We start from the raw sequence: 24,743 nt of genomic DNA on the forward strand, positions 1-24,743 counted from the left end.
GGCGGCTGCGGGGCGTCTGGTCGGCGGCTGCGATGCGTCCGGTTGCCATGGAGACACAGCTGGCGGCGTCTCGGGAGCGCGCACGTCGGGCTGCAGCGAGCGACGGGGAAAGAGCCGGCGGCCATCTTGAGGAAACTTTTATAAGTTGCTGAAACGCTGGAACGGTAAGTACGAACCAGCTAGAAATGTCATTTACAGGGGGGCTTAGTAATGTGTACTTAATGGGGGGGACTGGGCAAAAAAAAAATTTAACTGCTTCCTCGAGACATCTCCTTTAATGTTTTATGTTTTAGGAAAACCCATAATGATTGTAATTGAATACATGGAGAATGGAGCCCTAGATGCATTTTTAAGGGTGAGTGTTATTCATAACTTTTTGTACAATTAATGTTTTAGAGTTTTGTAAATAGGATATATGTTTAGTTTTACCTCCCTTTAGTAATTTGGCTCGTTATGTATTCAGAAGCAATTTCTTGTAATATAAATATCCTCCTCTATTGGTGTCTTGCTTGTTTTCTTGGTTGGTAAGTGAAAAAAGAATATATTCTCCCTTAATACTGATGATATTTCATATACTGTAGAAGTAAATAAAGTCATGTGTTTAATGGGATTTTGTGAGCAAATTGTTATTCCATTAAGTATTAAAGTAGCCGTGTTGTATAAGTTAACAGAAAACGTTTTGTAAAAAGTATAAAACCCTTGAAGAATCAATAAATAGACTTTTATTCTTAATGCTGTATATAACCATCAAGTTTTTAGGCTGTTTACCTGAATCTTAACCTTTTCCTGCTGCAATCCTTTTTGCATTTTTTTTCCATCCCCACTTACAAAAAAATCACAGCTTTCTTATTTTCCTTGTGACAAAGCCACATAAGGGCTAGTTTTTGTGGGAAGAGTTATATTTTTCCATTTAACATACTACATAATGTATTGGAAGCATTTTCAATACATAAGCAGGTTGAAGTGGAGAAAAGAAAAAAAATGCCACTTTTTCTGTGGATTGTTTTTACACCATACAAGGTGAAGTAAAACTTACATGTTATCTTTATTCTGTAGATTCATTCAATTACAGTGATAACAAATTTGTATAGTTTAATTATTAATGTTGTCTTTTTTTACTAGTTGATGCAGCTCTGTGAGGGCTTGTTTTTTGTGGGTTGACCTGTAGTTTTATTGGTGCCATTTTTGGGCACATATGACTTTTTAGATTCAATTAAATTTATTGATTTTACATATTAAACCAATATGATGCATTACAATAAACATTGATCCATCTTAACCTTTGTCGTTGCTTCACGTCCTCTTGTACATTGAAAATAATTAGAATACTCAGGTCGTCTTCATCTGCATCACATATCATATATCAATATTAATTAATTAATACTTGACTCATAAATGTTATACCAACTATAACTAACTAACAGGGGGGGTATAGAGAACGGGTAAGGTTAGGGGAGAGGGGGTAGGGAGAGGTGGGTTTTAGGGGATAGTGCACCTCCTCGCCTGATTGTATTGGTGTTCTCACTCTTCAAGTTGACCTGATTCCAGCCAGGTTTTGAACGTGTCTGAGGCTCTCATCGCTATCCACGGGCTCCATAGGTTATGCATCCCGGTTCGTTCCTTTTCGCTTTCAGCTCCTTCCTCCTCATACCTCATTAACATATTAAGTTTCTCTGACCACATTATTCGTGTGGGTGGAGATCCCGATTTCCACAATTCAGGTATCGACATCCTCACTGCTAGAATAACCAGCCGCAACAGGTCAGCTTTCACTCTAGCCATAGAACCGGGCAGTATCAAGAGCAGGGCCATCTCCGCTGTTATGGACACCCTAGACCTGGACATGTCGCTGTATAGTAATTCCACGTTACTCCAAAGGGTCCTGACTGGGGGGCAATCCCACCAAATGTGAGTCATTGTCCCGGGCCCGTTCTGGCACCTCCAGCATATCGGCGGTATTCTATTATCAATTTGGTGCAGTCTTGACGGTGTCCGATACCAGCGGGATAGGATCTTAAAATTCTGCTCCTGTAGTCTACCATATCTGGTGCTTTTGTGGCACATGAGGAAGGCCCTCTGCCATTCTAATGCAGTGCAGTTGACCCCTAGCTCATTCTCCCACTGACCCGTGTAGTTTGGGAGGGAGTCCCCTGTCTCAACGTTCAGCAACAACTTGTATATTACCGAAATGCCGTGCTCCGTAGGCTCCGGCGACATGCACATCTCCTCAAATGGCGTTAGCTGCCTTTTAATGCACTCCCCGGGCGTCAGGGACCCCACAAAGCCCCTTACTTGGAGGTAGCTCAACCACGCTCCTGGGGGGGGACTGGAATTGCCATAAAACTCTCTCAGGGGTTTCATCCCGTCCTGATTTACTACGTTAACGACTCTAGGAATTGGAGAGTCTGGGATGGACAGGATTGTATTCTTATCCCTCGCTGGTGGGAACTGTGGATTGGCCACCAGTGGGGTAAGTGGGCCTGGTATTGTTATCAATCTCGCTCTTGTGGCCCATATCCCCCATTTCTTGAGGATCTCTATAAGATGGGGTGAGAGGCTCTCCACCTCCTCAAGGTACTGTCTATGTATCCAGGGGGCCCCCTGTGCTATCCTAGAATCGGCTGCATGCTCCATTTCCACCCATAATTTAGTTGTTTTCGCTTGTAACAGCGAGAGGATGAAGTTTGCCATAGAGGCCTTGTAATAGAGTGAAAAATCCGGGAGCCCCAGCCCCCCTTCTTCTTTAGACCTTGTTAGTAGCCTGTGGCTAAGTCTAGATTTACGGTTCATCCATACGAATTTAATGATTAATGACCGGATACTCAAAAGGTATTGCCGATTCAGGGCTACCGGGAGGGTCTGGCACAGATACAGAAACCTTGGGAGGGGAGTCCATCTTAACTGCGTTTATCCGCCCTGTCCATGATATGTAAAGCGGGCTCCATTTGCTCAATTCCGCCCTCAGGCCCTCCAGGTATGGGAGAAAGTTTAGTTCATAAATCTGTGCAGGGTCAGCTGGGATCAGTACCCCCAGATATTTAATGGCCGAAGACTTCCACTTAAAGGGGAAAGAATCCGAGAGGGCCTCCACCTCCGTCTGGGCCAATGTTACATTTAGGATCTCCGATTTCTGTAAGTTAACTTTAAAATTACTTACTCTCCCATATCTCTCAAATTCCTTCATTACCACTGGCAGCCCTACTCTTGGGTTCGACAGGAACAGGAGGAGGTCGTCCGCAAAAAGCGCTAACTTATGTTCGGAGGGGCCCTCCGTCTGTCCTCTGACCGACCCGTTTTCTCTGATGGCGTTGGCCAGGGACTCCATGGACAGGATGTACAACAGGGGTGACAGGGGACACCCCTGTCGAGTTCCATTATTAATCGAGATGGAATCCGAGAGGGTCCCGTTCACCCGAACTCTGGCTGATGGTCCCTTGTATAAAGCCATGATCCATTCCCTCATTCTCTGGCCAAGGCCTATCTGACGGAGGGTCCCCTCCAAGAACCTCCACCTGACCCTGTCGAACGCCTTTTCTGCGTCTATTGTCAGCAAGCACAGTGGTTTATTTGCTGCTCTCGCCCTGGATATTAGTGAAATCGTTTTAATAGTATTGTCCCTGGCTTCCCTCCCAGGGACAAATCCCACCTGCTCTCTATGTATCAAGTCAGGGATGTGTTTGCTGAGTCTATTTGCTATGAGTTTGGCTAACATTTTGACATCTAAGTTTATCAGGGATATGGGTCTATAGTTTGCGCAGGAAGAGGTGTCCTTCCCAGGCTTCGGGATTACTACTATATGCGCCTGGAGGGCCTGAGGTGGAATGGGGCTCCCCTGAGAAACCCCGTTAAACATCTGCGTTAGCATGGGGGACAGTTCTTTTCCAAAGATTCTGTAGAATCTGGCCGAAAACCCATCCGGGCCTGGCGCTTTGCCTAGCTTTAGATTTTTGACCATCTCCTCTACCTCTTCACATGTGAAGTCCTCCTCCAAGGCTGCTGCATCCTCTATCTTTAGCGGACCCGGGCCGTGTTTTTCTAAGTATGTCCTTTCCTCCTCCCCTTCTCTATCTCCTGCCCGTGGGGGTTGTTCTATGTTATAGAGTCTTTCATAGTATAGGCGGAATTCTTCCAGGATGTCCCTTGTGGAGATCGCTGGTGTCTTCCCTGCTCTCTGTATTTTGGGTACGAAAGTCACCGGTGTTCTGGGGTGTAACGCTCGAGCTAACTTTCTTCCACATTTATCCCCTGCCTCGTACGCTTCCCTACGAAACCTGTCTCTCAGAGCCAGCGTCCTCTGGTCTAATATTGACAGGATCTTCTGACGCAGCGTCGATAATTCTGCCCGGACTACATCATTTGGGGTTTTTTTGTTGGCTGTCTCTTTCTCCTGTAGGGCCGTTAGCAGGGCTCCCAACTCCCTTGTTCGCTCTTTTTTTAGTCTTGCCCCTTGGGAGATCAACATTCCTCTCAGAACACATTTCAATGCTTCCCATTTGACTGGGGCCCGTGTGCTATCGTTTTGGTGATCTTGTACAAAATTGCCTATGGCTGTTTTAATCTCTTGGACACATTGGGGGTCTTTTAGTATATTGTCATTAAGTTTCCAAGTTCTAACTCGAAGGTCTTTTTGAAATCCGTTGAAGTCGGCGTATACCGGAGCGTGATCGGACCAAATAAATGGTCCGAAATCGCATACGGGCCTGTAGTCTAGTAGGGCGTGTGAGACCCATACGTAATCAAGCCTGCCGTAGCTATTATGGGGGATTGAATGGAAAGTGTAGTCCCTGACGCCCGGGTGTAGCATGCGCCATATGTCCACTAGGTGCAGATTACCTAGTTCTCTCATAAGGGTTCTTGTTGCTGCCCGTGAGACAGAGGACTTACCTGATGATGTGTCTTGTTCTGGATCCACGGCCAGGTTAAAGTCGCCTCCCAAAGCAATAGTGGAGCCGTCCGCGAACTTCGCCAGCTCCCTCAGGGTGGCCACGCCAAAGGATACCTGTCCCTGGTTCGGGAAGTATAAATTTGCAAAAGTTATCACCTTTCCAAAAATTTCTGTTTTAACAAATAGGTATCTACCTTCTGGGTCCTGTAGAACGCCAAGGGGTTGCATCTGTAACGTGTTATGAAATGCAATAGATACTCCTCCCGCCTTCCGGTTCGGGTTCGGGCTATGAAACCAGGTAGGAAATGCTTTTGTGGAGCAGGAAGGAATCTCGTCTGTTTTAAAGTGGGTCTCCTGGAGGAGAAGCACCTTCCTACCTTTTTTTTGCATGTGGTATAAAATCTGACCCCTCTTGGAAGGGATATTCAACCCCTTGGCGTTATACGAGGCAATCGTCAGGTCAGCCATGGACCACACTGGTTAGGTCGCTTGTCACGTTCTTCAGGCGAGGTTTAGGGTGGACGGGGTTGGGGATAGTGGGGGAAGGATAGAGCATGGGGCTGGGGGGAGGGGGGGGGTGAAAAACATAGAACATCTACAGGCCTCTCGCAAGGCCTCACTATTCAACACTAAACACTATTAGTCGCTATTAACTAGCTTCAGGCGCAGCTTAAGAGCTGCCTACTCTAGGTGGGGAAGAGGAGACCACCAATGGAGGCCTGCCCCCGCCCTCGCCCTCGCTTGGTGAAAAAAAGAGAAGAAAGGTAGAAATATGACAGATATAAAGAATAAATTGGGTAGCTAATGGCACTGATCTCGCCCGCCGCCGGGTCTATTGCCGTATCCCACAAAGGGAGAGACGAAAGAGAAGAACAGGTATGCAGGAAGGTGGATAACAACCGATCTTCGTTATCCGTTGGTCTGGACACTAGAAGAGGCCTAGTTAGGCTGGTCTGGTCAGTTCGTTACACCAGTCTTCCTGAATGTAAGTCCTCAGGACATCTGTGGCTCCTCTTTCAGCCTTTGTCTTGATTTCTTAGGAGTTTATTCCCCGGTTCTCTTCGTGGTTTCCCCGCTTTCTCCCACTCCATTCTGGGTGGGGGGACCGGCATCTCGCCAATTTTGGGCCAGTCTGGTATTGCAATCTGAGGTAACTCCAAGGTCCCAAGAAATTTGGGTAGGTCTCCCAGGTGTCTAAATACAGCCGATCTCCCTCCTTTTCTCGCGTGAAGTTGCAGGGGGAACCCCCATCTATATGGAATGTCTCTTTCTCTCAGCGCGTTTAGGAGGGGCTTCAGGGCCCTGCGTAGCTGTAGTGTGCGCTTAGATAAGTCCGGGTACACACTAACCGAGTACCCCTTGAACTGCAGAGTGTCCAGCATGCGTGTTCGCTGTAGGATTTGCTCCTTTTCTCTATAAAAATGCACTCTGCATAGAACGTCTCTGGGTCTGGCGGGGTCCGCTGGTTTCGGGCCCAGGGCTCGGTGGACTCTGTCCAGTTCTAAGGCGGAATCGGCAGGTCTCTGCAGCAAGTGATTGAAAAACTCAGTGATCCAGTCCTCCAGTTGGTCATTGTTTATCTCTTCAGACAGGCCTCTGACCCTAAGGTTGTTTCGCCTATGGCGATTCTCCAAGTCGTCGATGTGATTGGTCAATTCTTCTATTTGGTGCGCTTGTGCTTCTAGAATATGCGCGTGTTCTACTATAGTGGTTTGGAACTCTTCTTGCACTTCTTCAACTTCTGCCACTCTCTGCCCCACTTCTCTGATGTCTTTCTGAAGGACTGCTATGTCTTGCTTGTGGGCTGCATCCAGCTTCTGTAGAAGTTCATTCATCTCCCCCTTCGTGGGTATTGCCTTCAGGTGGGCTCTCCAGTCCCATTCCTCATCAATTGTTTCTGGGGCCTGGGGTCTTTTGTGGCTAGCGTGCTGGGCTTCAGGGTTGCCTGTGGCTTGTGTGGTTGTAGCTCTTTTGTTGGGCTGTGCAGGGGGGCTTTCAGGTGATTTGTTGCTGTGTGCTTTCTTCCCCTCTGTATCCCCGGTTTTATTGTGGGGCACTGCTCCCTTCGCTCCTTGTGTGGATCTTTGCGGGAGGGGGGCAGCGCCAGGGCCTGGTTCATGGTGGCCTCCTGGCTCCCCCTTATCTCTCCCTCTTTCTTCCCTACCCCCCTCTCTTTCTTTTATTTGGGGCCCTTGGTCTTTTGGGCTTCCCTGCTGTAGATCTCTAGGGGGTTCTTGTGGGGTTGTAGGCTGCCCTGGAGGGCTCATTTTCTGGGGGGAGCTGGCTGTCGGCATGCCTGAGGGGTTTCTCCCTGCTTCAATCCTCTCCTGTGTGCTGGGAGCGCCGGCTCCCCCTCCCCCTCCCCTCTCTGCAGCCGGACCCTCCGCTCCTCTGACTTCAGCCCGGGGCCATACCTCCTCCTCGCTGCTGTCTCCCTCTGCCCCCTCCGATCGGGCTTCCACCTCTGCTGGCTGCGATGTTCCGGCCCGGGGCTCCTCTTCCTCCTGCGTCCATGGCTGCGCTTCTTCACCGGCGGCGTCCCGCGCCGGCCGGCGCGGCGCCATCTTGTTTTTACCGCTCAGTAGCGGAGCTCCTGGGGAGCGGAGAAAACGCTCCATACTCGGAGCCGGGGGCTTCAGCGGCTGCCTGGGGGCTTCCGACGTCCTCTTCTTCCCCATGGGAGCTGTTTCTCTCGGCGGCGGCGGCGGAACAGCTTACAGAAGCGAAAACTCGGGCAGGAGCTCCGGCAGGGACACCTCACTCCATCAAGCGGTAAGCCACGCCCCCGGGGATCTGGGCACATATGACTTTTTAATCAGTTTTTTACTTGGAGACAGGGTGATCAAAAAAAGCATAATTTTGACAATTTTTTCCCCAATAGTGTTCATCATATGCGTTGAATGTTCATGACGGTTAATCAATTATTTGGCATTAATTGATCAGGTTGTCGTTAAGGAATAACTGATTAATGAATAATATACTGAAATTTTGACTTGCCAAAAATTAATATTTTGTTTAAATAGTTGCTGTTATAATGCAGCTGTTACGTCTGTGCAGGCCGTAGGAACAACGATCTACACAGACAAAACCCAAACAAGGGCTGGGGGGAAATGAAGGTGAGAGGATAGGGATCAACAACGAATGTTAATGCAAGCAAAGAACAGAACTGAAATGCTACGACAGATAAATGGACGCGTGAGCAGACATCCAACAACTAATGGCAAATGCCAAAACACTTACCAAGAACACTAACACACATCAACAGATGGAATAACTAATAATATGAGGTATTAGTTAGTGTTTGGGTACAAAGTACAGAAGCTCACAAGCCCACATCAAAGTTCCTTGTCGGCTTGTGAGTCCCTACTCTAACAAAACAACTAAAACCCAAATGGAGTCCTATCAATAGGGATGGCCCTATGCTGGAAGCTAGGACCTAGCTCACTCTAGATAGAAACTGGCGGAAATACAAAACAAGGGAATTACAACATACCAACTGAACACATCACTGTTCACACCAACAAACAGTCGAGCGAATCCAATCAAGAGCCTCATGCACGCAACACCAAAGCAGAGCATGCATGACTCCAGGTACCTGGGTTCTGAGAGGGAATAAGATAAATAGCAAATGGATAAATGACCAGCACCATCCAGCAAGAGGGGCTGACATTTATATGCAGCACAAAGGTGGTGATTGGCTGGTTGGAGAACTCCACACCATCAGCCAGCTAAATTAGCCACACTTTCAGCAAACCCATGGAACCACAAGTCCCAGGAGCACAACGTGACAGCAGCTACCATTAAAGTACACAAATTTAAATGTACCCTTGCACTTACATGCAGGTGAGTTTTAATTGAGCATTTAGACATAGTGTTGCTTCGAAACTTTAAGGAAATTTTTTAGCAATATTTTGGACTTGGGAACTTTCCAGCTCTCCTGTGTGGTGCAGTAAAAAGGACATGTCACCTCTCCTAACATCCCTGTGTTGGTAAAAAACTTATATTCCCCATGAAATAACAATGTTGGAGCATATTTTCTTAGAATACATTATTTCTCCTGGAAATGTATGAATAAATTGACAACTGCATGATACTAAAACAGACATGTCAATAGAGAGAGGTCCATTTTATTGCACATTATCAGGCATTTTATAATAGGTTCTGAAATATAAACCTATTTAACCCTTTACAATCCAGTGTTGGACCTCGTCCAACATTGAGATTTCCCTGCATATTGCCCATGTCGGGCAAAGTCTGGCACGTTTCTAACACTATGCAGAGGAGACCTCCGACATCTGAACTCTGCTGTGCATACTGTAATATAAATACAGAATTCTGAACTCTCCTCTGCATAGTGTTAGAAACATATGCTATACACTTTGCATGCAGTTATAGGGTGCCTCTGTATGGCACTATATTACATGGATAGATATTGTTAGAGAAATTATAATATAAATGTATGTAATACCATTTTACATATAGTTACAGGATTATTACAAATGATCTTCCCAAATGATGTGAAACACTCATAACTCTAGTTTAATCTTTAAAAATTGCTAATAAAATCATTATGACAGTTCATTTGTATGTGTTTCTATTGAGTAATTCCAAGGAATCCACAACACGCTCTTTCACCCAAAAATAAATAAGAACTGCAGAGTGTGCGAGTAGCAGGAAAATTGGATTGAATAGAGTTAAATGTATCAAGAAGTGCTGTACATTTCACGGTTTTATGGAACCTAGGACAGCTCGTTCATTGAGCATACAGTTATTAAGTAATTACCACAGAGGCAATAAACTCTTTAAAAAAAAGTACAGCTTATATGTTCATATTACATTGTTGGACGTATGTAGATTATCAGACTATTTGTACTTTACATGTGAGAAATGACTGAGACTGACAAATGCTGTGATTTCACTGTATCCAGGAGAACCCAAAACAGCAGCAGATTGTCCATTAATTCTGGCAGCATTTCAAGCCCTTAATGTTACTGGAGTCTTGCTCATGCTCCAACAGTGCATTATGGCATGAAGTCTTTCATTTAAACTGATTATTTTCACACCTCTCAATATCTATAGACAGTATTATCAATAGTCAGTGCATTATTTTGTATTGATGAAGCCTGTCTGACACCAGTGCAAAGAGGCTTTGAGCATGAGTGAACATTGGACTGAGTAAGGACCTAGTGATAACTCAATTTGCAATTCGGTCAGACTGCAAGATCTTGGGCAAGCTTCCTCCTACAAAAAAGCATCTTGTTCTTGTCTATATTGTATGCACCAATGCACTTAAAAGCAAATCATATGAACTATTCAATTAATGTTGCCAAAATCCACATGGATGCATAACTTTTTTTAAAACCATATCTATTGTATAATTCTGAGTAACCTAAAATCCTTCTACGTGGACCAATTATTGGGGTCAAACATTTGCCCAACAATTGGGCTGTGTAAAAGGGCAAACAATTAGCTGCCAAAAAAGCAAAAGCTCATTTATCAGGTGATCACGTCATTTAGATGAGCATAAAAATGTACGCTGGGTGGCTGCATACCTTCCTGTATAAAGTGGGAGATGTGCAATTGATCAATGACTGCTGTTAGGGGACAAACAATCATGTTAAACTGCATGTAGACATGGAGGTATTGAGCGCTGACTGACATGCTCATTGTTGTTATTGTGGACAGATTATCTGCCCAGGTAAAAGGACTGTTACAGGCTTTTAACACGCTGATAGCAGAGCATGTGTATATGTTGTATATGTAACTACTGTTACAATTTTGGGGACACCACATCAGAACTTTGGCCTATTGGTGCCTCATTTCAAGAAGACATATCCATCCTCGTAATAAGAGCTCATTTTAAAAATGTATTTGTAACTATTATTTTCCTTTCCCACACTTTCATATGGCTGAACTAAATTTTGAAAGCTTAAGATTTAGTCTAAAATTTTCGGTTTTTCACATCAGTATTACGTAGTAGTAGTTGATATTTGTTCCAGTAAATTAATATTTAATATATAATATTTAAAGGCAAACTAAGTTGTGATCATCTTCTGCTTTAGAAATGTTTGGAATGGTTTACTTCACCTCCAAAAACTAAACGCTCAGGATCTACTCAGACAATGCCCTTAAAAGTCCAAACATTAAACACTCCGGGATCAAACGCACAGGTAAATGCACCTCAGCCATTTCAGGTATTCATAATTCCCATACGTTCACTGATTTCCAGACAACAGATCCATCTCAAATTCAACCTCATGGATATAGACCTACTATAGGACACACAATGTTGCCATTTAGTCATATCAAGCATTTTTCCTCAGTGCAGAATTCACTCTTAAATGAACATATATTTTCTCTTTTCTGTAGAAACATGATGGACAGTTCACAGTCATTCAACTAGTGGGGATGTTAAGGGGCATTGCAGCAGGAATGAGATATTTGGCTGACATGGGATATGTACATCGGGATCTTGCTGCACGCAACATTCTTGTCAACAGTAACCTTGTCTGCAAAGTATCAGATTTTGGCTTATCTCGAGTTGTAGAAGATGACCCAGATGCAGTATACACAACAACTGTAAGTGATTTATATATTTATTTGTATCTAGATTAATGGCCCTTTTACATGGGCCAATAGTTGTTTAAACAACTACACGAGCGCTGACATCACCGCTAAGGTCGTCAGCGCTGAGCAGGGAGCATTTACACTGAATGACAAGCCAGTGGTTCGTTGATGTTTTTAATCTGACTGAAAAGTTAGCTGAAAATGTAAAAAGTCATTTACACTGAACGATTATCGCACAAATTTGTTTGAACGAATTTTTAGCAATAATTGTTACGTGTAAATGGGCCAATAGTGAGTGCATTGGGATAAATTTACTAAATAAGCAATTGTCTATGTTTGAACCAAGGCTAGAGATTATTTGACTGTAGAGATTGCATTCCTGTGCTTATTGAAATGAAGGTGTAGCTGACATATTAAAAAAAATTGTACCTAATCCAAGACAAATCAAGAGTCAGAAACGTCACAAATAAGAGTCCATTCACACCTGCATTAAGGCTCCATTAGATTTTTCCGTCTCTCTGTTCCATTTTTGGAGCAGAGAAACGGAATTAAAACTGAAGTAAACAAATTCTTTTTTTCCTCCTTTTGATTTAAGTGGGTTTTCAGAAAAACGCAAACGGAAAACTTTCAGTTTGCTTCCTTCCCATTTAGTTCTGTTTCTTTTTAACTGAATAAATAGTGCTGCAGACTTCAAAAAAGCAAACATCCATTTATTTCACTCTTAAGTCCTTTTTCCTGCTTCACAAACTGAACAAGAAAATGGAAAGCCTTAACTGAGCCCTGACTCAGGTGTGAATGGGCCTTAACTAAGAAATGTAACATTTTTCAGTGATTTCATTACAATTATGTATTGAAGTAATGGGATTAGTTACAATATAGACTACTCTACTTTTCTTCCACCCTAATAGCAAGTCTCTTAACAAAAGGTATACATTGACAGTAGACATGTTCATCAACTGATTGAAAAAAAGCTGCTAAGGCTCATAGGTAAAACAAAAAGTTGTTTTTTGTTTGTTTTTGTATTCTTGCTTTTTTATCTAGAAAAATATATTTTTGCACGTGGGGCTATCCATTTCTAAAATATAATTCACAGGCATGTTTTGGTGGTACAATGAGTCCTCTTTAAAGATAGAGCACTTTATTTTTTTATTTTATGCTTTTAACTTGAAATTGTGTCGGTCTTTAACATAATTACTATTTTTACTTTGATAGAAGCCTTGGTAAGTGATTATTATAATTCCAGATTTTCAGTGCCAGTCTCGTACACTGAATCACCTAATCTGATAAGTAATGTGGTGCTTGTCTATGTGCTGTGTATATAAAGAAGGGAAAATTGGTTAGTAACTTAGCATTACTTCTGCCTACTCGTGCACCGTTAAACAAATGTGCTATTATTTTTTATTCAGCTAGTATAACTATTAGCAGGTTAGTATAGCAAGGGGTTTTCAAATGTTTTTTCTTTTACCCACAAAATGATAGCTGCTATGATAGATATGAGTAATTTTACATCTCAATGCCAATTATTTTATAGCACAGTCCTGGTTTGATTCAATAGCTGAAATAGTTTTAGGCAATAAATGACATCTATGAATTATTTTACCTCAATTTGTTAAAGGGCCACTCAACTGCACTTTTTTCCATTCATTACTTAACTAGTGGCCCCACAATGTATGTGGGCTTGTAATAACCTGGCTAGGGTGCTTTTACACTGGACAACTGTCGAGCACTTCAGTGCCAGGCAGCTGTCCTGAAGCTTATCATTCCTGTACTTTCACACAGGAGCGATAATATGGGAGGCAGAGCCAACTGGAGATCTCTTCCGGCTGCCTGCCCCATTCAGAGTAAACAGCCAGTTGATCATAGATGAATGGTTGCCTGTTTACATGGGCCAAATGTTGTTTGATTTTTATGCCTGCATAAAATGAACGACTAATAAGCAAATGAATTATCATTCGTCGTTCAATTGTTGACTGCGTTTACACTGAATGATGATCGTTTCACACGATCCAACGATTAATTGAATAATAACACTGCATTATATTTTCCTGTGTAGAAATCATTGTTTTTACCTGTCGGGGTGCTGAATCCAAATACAGTAACCAAAATTGTCTGTCAAGCAAGATAATGAAGTTGTAGACATCATAAAAAGGATATTCAATATTGTACCATTTTGTACATTGACCATTAAAACAATGGGTTTCATTTATTAAAATTGTCTTTGTTGCCCAAGACAACAAATCCCAGCTTAGCTTTCATTTCTGTAACTGCTGAGGTAAAATGAAAGATGCTCTGTGATTGGTTGCTATGGGAAACTAAGACCGTTTACTTTTAGACAATTTTGTTATATAAGGTCCCATATTTTTCCCGCGAAGCAATACGGCACCTCGTACATGCCAAAACAAACCAGACAGCTTTTGCTTTATGTGTTTTGAGTAAACATTTGAGAAACATGAGATGATGTCATCCGTAATACGGAAGGCCCACAAGGACTACTTTGGATGTGAAATCGCAGATGAAAACACAACAAGGGCCCTGCATTTCTGTTGTGTCACTTGTGATGTGAAATTAATAAACTGGTGAAAAGCTACCGGTACATCAATGTCACTTGGGGTACCTATGATATAGAGGGAACAGAAAGACCGTAAGACAGACTTACTTTTGTCTCGAAGATGACAAGACAATGAAGGGAGAGAATGAATTTTCATCGAGCAATGAAAGAAATGATCCTACATTTAAACCTACAGAACATTCAACTCCATATTTCTTAATACAAACAGATTTAAATGATTTAGATCGTGATTTCAGGCCAAGTAGAAGGAAGGTGAAAATTCTGGGCTCCGTGTTGCAAGAATGGAGTCTTCTCAAGTCTAACAATTTATAGACACAGAGAAAGAAATATTGTGCATTATGGGGCCCTAACGTTTTGGAATTATATAAGTGGTTTGATGTCTGCTCTCGGTCGCTCTTATGATGTCCAAGAGTGAAGGACATGCCTCAAAAGCTAATTTGAAAGCAGTTTTGCTTCACAGCAGCAATGTGTTGCGTTCTGTTTCAGTCGGTTATGCGTGTTTTGCAAAGGAGTCCTATGAAATGCTGTAGCATATGCTTCAATTGAATACTCTGAACACAAGTGGAAGATCTGTGGAGATTTAAAATTCACTGCTGTCATATTGGGAATGCAGACAGGATATACAAAGTATTCCTTTTTTTGTGTGAGTGGGATCGCTATGATGGGCAATCTCACTACATAAGGAAGGACTGGGCAGCCAGAATGTGAAACCTGGGAACAAAAATATTCAACTGGAAAGTCTTGTGTCCTCTGAAGACATCCTGCTTCCTCCATTATATATTAAATTAGGCCTTATAAGATAGTTTATCAAGGCTAGGAATAAAAATGGCAAAGGATTTGCCTATCTAAAGACGAAATTTAAGGGCCATTTACATGGGACGATTATTGCGCAAAGTTCATTCAAAAGAACAAATTTGCGCGATAATCGTCATTTCTGAATGCACAACCATTGCGCACTATTTATCTATACTTCGTTGGGCGCTCTTTTTCAACCAGCATGAAAATCATCGCTGGATCGCTGACTGTAAAGGCTGCCCGCGAGAATCCAGCGGTGATCTGCTTATCTAAATGCTCTGCACGAGTGATAACAACCTAGGGGTGACATCAGTGTTCGTGCAGTCATTTAGACGACTGTGGTCCCATCTAAATGGGACATTACCAATCTTTCAGAAGCAAAGATAAAAGGGTCCACAGATCACAGAACTGAAATGTGACAATAGTTTCAATGAATGCTTAACAAGCAAAGAAAAATCTGCCTGCATGGCATTCAAAAATGTGGCAGACAAATTCCTAGCAAAAACTAGATCAAATGACTTTTAGTATGATTTCAACATACCAGCCACAAAGATTTGGGATACAACATGGTTGTCAGGACTCAAACTGAGAACCTCCTGCACTCCAAGCAGTAGCCCTTCTTTTTGAGCTATTCACACCTTTGGACAAATCCCTCTGCATACTTTGACCTTGTTTTCCAGATCCTACTATACAGCCCTTGTTCTTGCTCCACCTGTTCCGGATTAGAACTTCCTATAAAAGCTTGGGCCTGACGTTCCTGCATTGCGTGATTATTGTGCTCCATTGCCTGTATCAAGCTTCCTCTCCTCACCTGGTCCTCTCCTGCATATGCGACTACCTGCTGACGACTCCTGGCTTCCCATCTGACTATGCTTCACGCGTCTTCTATTTGTACTGGAAAGGTGACTACCTGCGAACGACTCTTGGCTTCCCATCTGACTACGCTTCCTGTCTCATCCATTGTACTACAAACGTGATTACCTGCTGACGGCCTTCGTCTTCCTCCTGACTACTTTTCAAACCCGTGCGGCTACTACATGAGTGCCTCCTATCCAGCCACTTATGGAAGTTCTTTGTTATTCTATATCTGCCACCTGTCGATCTTATCTCAATTGTATACATGTACCTTATTCATGATTTACTGTTTATAATTAGATTTAGAAAACATCTTTAATTTCAATTACTGTAAATCTACACTTCTTTATTCTACTATTAAGGTTATTGCCTGTAAATCTGTTCCTGGCAGTCAAAATCGGAGCACAAATTTGGAAACTGTACCCAAAACTCGATAAGAAACACAAAACCTTTGTCTGGAAAAAAAACATTTTTTTTGTAACAGAGTGTAAAAGGGCCCTAAGTTATTCATTTCCATATGAAAATTCCTGGAGTGCTTGTGATCTCGTGGCTACCTGCGACTGACCTGGATTTGTGTTCTCTCAAGAAGTCAGTATTTCAGTCACCAGTGCATCCTGTGTGATGAAACTACATGGACTGTACCACACAGGCTCTTCACAGGGGATATAGTAACACCTATTTGAGTTACTTATGATGATTATAGGCTCCTGCTACACAGTTATAATGATCACAGTTCATTCTCCTGATTGTATACTTATGGTCAATAGCTTATTTAGGAGAATGTAGAAGGTAATGATAATTGCACTGTCCTCCAAGCAGGCAGAGATGATACTTATTCTAGCTGGTCATGTCATGTTGTGCTGATGCATCATGGAATTGCTAGCACAGCATTGAGGAGGAGAAAGTAAACACAAATAAGGCCAGCTGCACATGGCATAGCCAGATTGTGTATGAGGGAGCCTGCAGCGGAATCGGGCTTTGACCCTGGCCGGCGACCCCGCATACCTACCTTCTTTCTTCATTATCTGTACTGTGGATGGTCTGGATGGCAAGCCATTGGACCTGCGCAGCACAGATTTTTTTTCAAATGTTTATTTTTCCCTCGCCGTCACAAGGCGATGATGCGGGCACCCGCGACCTATCTGCAATGTCAATTGCAGAAAGGCCGCAGGTCGGACGGCTTTCATTGATGAGGGGTGCAGTGATGGAAAAACGTGTTTTCACTGAAGTGGCCCTTTAATTGTGAGTTCCACATTAACATAATTTAAAGTTTGCCATGTACATTACATGGTGTTTAGACAAATGGCAAATACCTGACAACAAAAGGATCTCTCTTTTGAAAAATTTCCATTGAAAAATGCAGATAAAGAAGAAAAAAAAGCACGTCCTACATGTCATATTAATTCTGGAAAATAGTTGGACAGAAGAATCTTCGTTTACTGGTTTTCTCGTAATTTACATATCCAGTTTTATACATTGCATAGAACTTCTCTTATAACCTTTTTTTCCAGCTTAACTACACACTGTTTTTACAACTACACTGTAATACACTGATTTTTTTTTTTTCATTAGGGAGGTAAGATCCCAGTGCGATGGACAGCTCCAGAGGCAATTCAGTACCGCAAATTTACATCAGCCAGTGATGTATGGAGTTATGGGATTGTAATGTGGGAAGCAATGTCATATGGAGAAAGGCCTTACTGGGATATGTCAAACCAGGATGTAAGCTTTTCTTTGCTAAATTCATTACAATTTTGTATTGAACTTTAAGACACATTGTTCTTATTGCTATCATTGGTGTATTTTTTTTTCTTCGCAGTATACAATAAAAATCTAAAGGTGCATTTACACACACAGATGATCGCTCAAAATTCATCAGAAACTGACAGTTTTGAGCGATCATTTTGCATAGGCACTAATGGGCTAATCAGCCCTTTAGTACTTCACTTGCATGTATTTAGAAAACAGCAGGTGGTCTGTTCTCTAAATACATCACTATTGTTCTCCCAAGGGACAGCAGCTGTTATCAGTGCTGCCCGCGGAGAACTCTGCGTGTGGTCCCTCTTATCAGGGACGAGGATTTCATGCTGACCTGAAATCAGCTAAGTATGAAAAGTGCACGGTAAGTGCATGATGGGCGCACAGTTACACACAATGATTATCGCTCAAAAGATGGCTTTTGAGTAAATTTTGTGCGATGATCATTGTTTGTAAAAGGGCCTTAACTCATTAACTTTAATTAAATTAAGATGCCTTATGCATGATAATTATAGAGACAGAGATCACAAAGTCAGAAAAAAAGATATTAAAAGTTTGTGATGAGCCACTTTTTTGCAGAGTGCAAAGTTGTTAACATCTGACAGGGCTCAGTGTCAAAGATTTCATGGACTGTCAAAATATGTGCAAACAAATCCTTGGGGCTGGGAAAAAGAAATATTTACATTCCCCTAGGTACACAGTAAAGTTTTATTTCTTTGACACCTTCCTCAAGCTCTACCAGCAAACATAAACGTCTCTGACAAGAATATAAAATGATTGTAAAGCTACAGCTGCTTAACATTCAAACAAGCACATGGTAAGTAGGGTTTATCATTTATTGTTTAGCTTGCAGAGTTAGGAGGCTCTCATCTGTATTTATCCCCGAGCTGGACGTAAGCTGTGAAGAGATTCAATTCAAGCAGTCAATTCATAAGTCGCTGCAGTGTTTTCAAAGTTTAATTTTAAGCATGTCTTATCTTGAGCAGCTCTTCAATTGACTTTCCGCTTTTTGTCTTTAAAAGATATCGCTAATGTCACTTTCTTGTATGTAGCAGAATTAAAAACGTGTTATTGAATAGCGATATCTTCAAAGAATTAATAAATTGTTATTAACAATCTCATCAGATCATTCTTGGACACCCCATTATTGAAGAATGTGAGGCATATCTAGTATTTTTCATATCACATAATATGCCCATGCAAGGAGATTCATTTATCATGTTTTCTTGCTGCAACCATTAATCTTTGTGCCATTCCATCTTTATCACAATGAAAAAGGGTCACATATTCTGGCCTATCAAAGCTTCATTTTTCATACAGCACTCTCTAAGGTATGCTGAAAAAGAATATTTTATATACATAACCTTAGATACAATTGCTTTGATTAGTCAGTAGCAAGAAAAATACTTATATTATTACCCACCTAGTTTCTAAATAGTTTCATATTACCGTATATACCGGCGTATAAGACGACTTTTGAACCCCGAAAAAATCTGCTCTGCAGTCGGGGGTCGTCTTATGCGCCGGTAAAACAAAAAAAAAAAAAGTGTAAAAAAAAAAAATTTTATTACTCACCTCCCACGGCGTTCTGTCGCGCTCCGGCAGGATGTCGCTCGCTCCGGCAGGCTGTCGCTGGCTCCTCGTCCCCGCCGCAGCATAGCTTTCTGAATGCGGGGCTTGAAATCCCCGCTTCCAGAAAGCTAATACACACGCCGGCAGCCATGACAGCATTGAATGGCTGTGATTGGCTAAAGCACACGTGGCTTCAGCCAATCACACTATTCAATGACATCATTGAATGGCTGTGATTGGCTGAAGGCGCACGTGTTAGCAATCACACCCATTCAATGATGTCATTGAATAGTGTGATTGGCTGAAGCCACGTGTGCTTTAGCCAATCACAGCCATTCAATGATGTCATAGCTGCCGGCGTGTGTATTAGCTTTCTGGAAGCGGGGATTTCAAGCCCCACATTCAGAAAGCTATGCTGCGGCGGGGACGAGGAGCGAGCGACAGCCTGCCGGAGCGAGCGACATCCTGCCGGAGCGCGACAGAACGCCGTGGGAGGTGAGTAATAAAATTTTTTTTTTTTCTCCACTGAATACCGGCGTATAAGGTGACAGTTGGGGGGTCGTCTTATACGCCCCGTCGCCTTATATGCCGGTATATACGGTAGTAGTCATTTTAATTATTCCCATATACCTAATTGTCTGCTATAAAACTATTTTTCCAAATCAAGAACCCTTAGGTCCTCAGGCATTCATCATTACACATATTATTAAAGGGAAACTGTCATAAAGTATAAGCACCATAAGCTAATTTATGGCGCTTGAAGTTCAGATGACCTGGAGTCCAAGTAGTGTGTGCAAAGCCTTCTGAAAAAACTCAAGTTAGCTTGCATGGTCTGACTTTGCCGGGGTACACCCTAGGAATGGGGACCAGGTGAGTATAAGACATGGCTACCCTGACTCCACATCACCCAAACTGTAAGCACCATAATGTAGTTTATCGTGCTTATACACTGAATAATCACCACCTTGTGGAATCTGTTCCTCAACAGCTGAAAGTCGTGATCACCAAAATTTTAGACCAATCCAATATTAAGTAGGTTTACCTAATACAGTGAACATTCTCCAAGTGCACCTTTTGTGGATAAATGGGAGCAAATCTCACAGCCCTTTCTAACATAATCCAAACATGTTCAATAGGGTTAAAGTCTGACTTCATGCTGTTTGCACCAGATGCAGACCAGGCCATGCATACGCTTGAGAGCAGGACTCAAAACTGCAGGAGACCAGGTGTCCAAGGTCCATAGACTTATTTCCTGGGCCCAAGTGAGGCTTTGTTGGTGATGACACCAGGGTATCAGGGGCTCCCTTGTCAATCTTTGGCTATTAAACCTCAGTCAACACAAGGTTCACCGCATGGTCATTGTGGAAATTTGTCTGTTGTTGTACTGCTGGGTCAGTTGAACCACTTTGGAACATCATTCCTGAGATAGATTGACCCGACACAGATGTGTCACCCGACACTCACCTCAGATAAGTCACACATGGCCCGATGCTGTGTGAACTGCTGTTGGATGTCTGTGTATGGTTTAATCAGTCTTAGTACACTCTTGATACTGTGGTTCAGGAACAGCCATCAAGTGTGATAGTTTCAGAAATACTGACCCCACAGCTCTAGATAGCAACAATCTGTCTGCAGTTAAAGTCACTCGAGTCACCACATTTACCCCTGTCTACCAAATGTTGCTTTGTGATGCACAGAGGAAAAGTCAGCATATTGTTTAAGAGCAAATCGCAAGTTCCCCAGTCGTCTCCACGACAGCACCAATTGAGATTGCCTCCTCCTGATAGGACAGGAACATACTGGGAGGTTAAAAGTCCCCCCCCTTCCCCACTTTCCTCAGTGTCTTCCTGTCCTGCCAGGAGGCAGGATCTCTGAGAGGGGCTGGTGGAGAAGCCAGCCAAAGCATACTCACGGGCGGATCGGAGGGCAGTGGGTCAGCCTGTCCTCCCTTCCCAGCCAGACGACTCCCGGGACGCCACATGGGGTGGTAGCCCCCGGGCCAGGTTCCTCCCGCGGCGGCCCATGGGGGGTACAAAGTGGGAGCTTCAGCCCCCCTCCTCCTCCTTGTATAGTCACAGCGCGGCGCTCCAGGAAGCCCTTTGACGGCGGGGGGCGGGGCGTCGCGTCACGTGTCCAGCGTGGTGACGTCATCACGCTCGCATCAGGAGACGCACGGAGGGGGCGGGGCTTAGCGCAGGAGCGCAACAAATTCAAAATAAGGAACCTGAGAGAAGCCAGAAGGTGGACCAGCACTACAAGTCGCAGGGTGTCTGCAGCACCGGTATAGTAGTGAGTGCTCCAGCCCCAGAGACAGCTGAAACCTCAGCCTCAGCGGCCGTAAGTAGCCAGTGCGGCAAAAAATACAAATGCAAAAAATCCAGTGTATTGTGTATGGAAAATTGCATATATACCTGCAAAAATGCTCTTTTGTCAGGGGGATAAAAAAGGTGCCCCCCCCCCCCCCCCCCCAGAACAAAACTAAAAAAATGCGTGGAGTGCGGGACAAGACTGCCAGCTACGTACCAGAGGCCTCTATGCAAGGCGTGCGTAGCTAGGCTAGTCAAAGAGGAATCGGGAGGACGTTAGGAAGCTGGTGAAAGAAGAGGTTCGATCATCCCTAACGTCACAGATAGCGCCGCCAGCTAAGCGCCAGAAAAAGGCGTACGTTCCCGACGAGGCTTCCGACTCAGAGTTCAATCGGGTCGGAGCAAGAGGAACCGGCGGCCGAGGAGTCCTCAGATGAGGAGGACTACAAAAAGTACCTATTTCATCAGGACGACGTAATGGAACTGATTAAGTCGGTCAGGGCTACCCTAAAAATGGAAGAGCCCAGGAAACCACGCACCTTGCAGGATGAGATATTCGGGGGACTAGGGGAGAGGCGTAAGCATACCTTCCCTGTCCACAAAAACATCACTAGAATTATTCAAAAAAATCGTGGGAGGCAGCGGCAAACATACTCAGGCCAGGTAACGCAGCCACTTGCGTGGCGCGGACTCTGGGAGTATGGCTAGAACAGCTGGAACTACATTTAACTAATAAAACGCCAAGGGAACAGATCCTAAACTCTCGCTCCCTATCCTGCGGATGGCAACAAATTTCCTAGCAGATGCAGCAGCCGAAACAGTCAAGCTCTCGGCGAAAGCTACAGCTCGGTCTAACTCAGCCAGACGGGTGTTATGGCTGAAGTCGTGGTCAGGCGACCTAGCCTCTAAAAATAAGCTCCCTCCCTCCCGTTCTATGGCCAGTTTCTGTTCGGACCGGACTTAGACAAGATCCTGGAGAAGGCGGCCGACAGAAAGAGGGGGGTTCCCGGAAGAAAAGCCACAGAGAGGGAAGACCTTCTTCCGGGCCCCAGTGCAACAGCCTGAGACCTACCGAGGCAAGCGCAAGACGGGACGTTGGAGTTACCCTAAGAGGGGCAGAGGAAGAAATATCTTCTTTAACCCCCACCAGGGGGAGCCAAAAAGCAGAGACACTGATGCCATCCCCGTAGGGGCAAGGCTGGGGAGCTTTGCGGATCAATGGGCCGCGATTTGCGAAGGCACATGGATCCCAAAGATCTTACAGCAGGGATACCAGATAGAACTGGTGTCCCTCCTCAGAAGGAAATTCGTTACCACAGGAGGTTCAGGGCAACAGTTACACCTACTAAGGCAAAGCGTTCGGGAGCTACAACAACTAAACGCAATAGCCCCCGTACCTCGAAACGAGGAAACCCAGGGCCATTATTCCAGGCTCTTCCTAGTAAGAATACCCTGTGGGAAACAGCGGATGATAGTGAATCTGAAGCCTCTGAACGCCTGCGTCAGATACAGGAAATTCAAAATGGAGTCCATCTCCTCAGCAATAAAGTTGATTCCCAGAGGGGCCTACATGGTATCCATCCATCTAAAAGATGCTTATTTCCACGTGCCGATCCACAAGGGGTCCCAGAAATACCTAAGGTTCGCAGTGGATATGGGCAAAGGAATAGAGCACCATCAATTCAGATGCCTGCCTTTCAGGATTTCCTCAGCACCCAGGATTTTCACCAAAATTATGGCAGAGGTAGCCGCCTACCTGAGGAAGAAGTCAATCCTAATAATACCCTACCTGGATGATATTTTGATAATAGCAGAGTCCAGGGAGCTCCTAACAAAATACCTGGAGATAGTGCTAGAACTTCTCCAGTCCCTAGGATGGGTCATAAACTGGGAAAAATCCAGCTTAAACCCCAGCAAGGAAAAAACGTTTTTGGGCATAGCGCTCAACTCAGAATCTCAATGCTCCTGCCTGCCCGAGGAAAAAATACAAAAAATCCGACGGCTGGTCAAAATCTTCCTACGGAGACAATTATGCACAATTCGGGAAGCCATGTCTCTCCTGGGAAGCCTGACGTCATGCATTCCAGGAGTAGCATGGGGCCAGGCTCACACCAGAGCTCTGCAAGCTTCAGTCCTATCCACGTGGGACAAAAAACAGTCCTCTCTAGGGGCAAGAATGTACATCCCAAACACAGTAAAAACATCCCTGCGTTGGTGGACATCCCCAGCGAACCTGCGGAGAGGGGTCCACTGGATACAGAACCCGACCACGCACATCACAACGGACGCAAGCGCTTGGGGATGGGGAGTGCATGTGGGGGACCAGTTCCTTCAGGGCCTATGGCCACAGAGGATAAGAGACCAATCCTCAAATTACAGGGAACTACAGGCTGTATGGCAGGTCCTACAGCAGTTAGGAAACTCGCTACAGAACCAGCACATAAAGATATTGTCGGACAATACCACCGCGGTCGCCCATATTTGCCACCAGGGGGCACAAGGTCTCCCGCCCTGCAAAACATCGCGCAGAGGGCCGGATCCTTTCGATCACAGCAACACATTTGAAGGGGACACTAAATCAAAAAGCGGATTTTCTCAGCAGGAGGCAGTTAGACCCAGGAGAGTGGTCTCTCTCCCAGGAAGCACTCAGAATCCCGACCAACCAGTGGGGGACCCCACAATTAGACCTATTCGCAACCAGGGAGAACGCCAAAGTAAGCAACTTCTCCCTCCGGCCAGGAGATCGTCCTACAGCAATAGACGCCCTAGGCCAGGACTGGGGAGAGGGGCTGGCGTACGCCTTTCCTCCGATATAGCTGATCCCCAGGGTCTTACAACATTTCAGAACCCAGGTATGCACACTAATCCTGGTGACCCCCTTCTGGCCCAAGAGAAGTTAGTTTGGTCTCCTGACAACACTGAGCATCCAGGACCTAGTCACCTTTCCTTCCTGGACAGACCTGCTATCACAGGGGCCACTGAACCACCCGGGCATAGACAGGCTCCATTTAACAGCATGGCTCTTGAGGAATCCTCACTAAGAGGGAAGGGGAGAGAGTGGTCGAAACACTAATGTCCAGCAGGAAAAAGACGACCCACCTTATCTACCAGAAGGTTTCGAGAAGGTTTTTCTCATGGAGACAGGGAAGGGATTCCCGGGATTCCATCCCAGATATCCCTCTGATAGAGTTCTTGCAGGACGGTCTAGAAATGGGCCTCTCTCCAAGTACCCTGAGAGTCCAGATCGCAGCCCTTAGCGCTATATGCGACACAAAGTCTGCAGAAAACAGATGGGTCAGCAGGTTCCTGACAGCAGCAGCTAGACTGCGACCCAGGCCCATAAATGTTTGCCCAGACTGGAACCTTAATTGGGCCCTAAAAGCCATGACAACGGAACCATTCGAGCTGATCGAAGCATTACCGATAAAAATGCTTA

The 24,743-nt window shown here is 44.3% G+C and overlaps 1 protein-coding gene across 4 annotated transcripts in view; it reads left to right on the top strand.

Moving 5' to 3' along the window:
- EPHA7 (EPH receptor A7) overlaps nt 1-24,743 on the top strand; it is a 241,376-nt gene that overhangs the window by 197,720 nt on the left and 18,913 nt on the right. For 2 of the 4 annotated variants that reach the window (XM_066608353.1, XM_066608363.1), the window contains exons 12-15: nt 294-355; nt 10,948-11,055; nt 11,255-11,464; nt 17,244-17,393. In XM_066608353.1, coding sequence (XP_066464450.1) covers nt 294-355; nt 10,948-11,055; nt 11,255-11,464; nt 17,244-17,393 — 530 coding nt within the window. The remainder of the gene's footprint in view (nt 1-293; nt 356-10,947; nt 11,056-11,254; nt 11,465-17,243; nt 17,394-24,743) is intronic. The other 2 variants (XM_066608372.1, XM_066608382.1) reach the window with 1 other exon arrangement.

Source organism: Eleutherodactylus coqui, chromosome 1, assembly GCF_035609145.1.
Source record: "Eleutherodactylus coqui strain aEleCoq1 chromosome 1, aEleCoq1.hap1, whole genome shotgun sequence".
In the NCBI taxonomy this organism is placed as follows: Eukaryota; Metazoa; Chordata; class Amphibia; order Anura; family Eleutherodactylidae; genus Eleutherodactylus; species Eleutherodactylus coqui.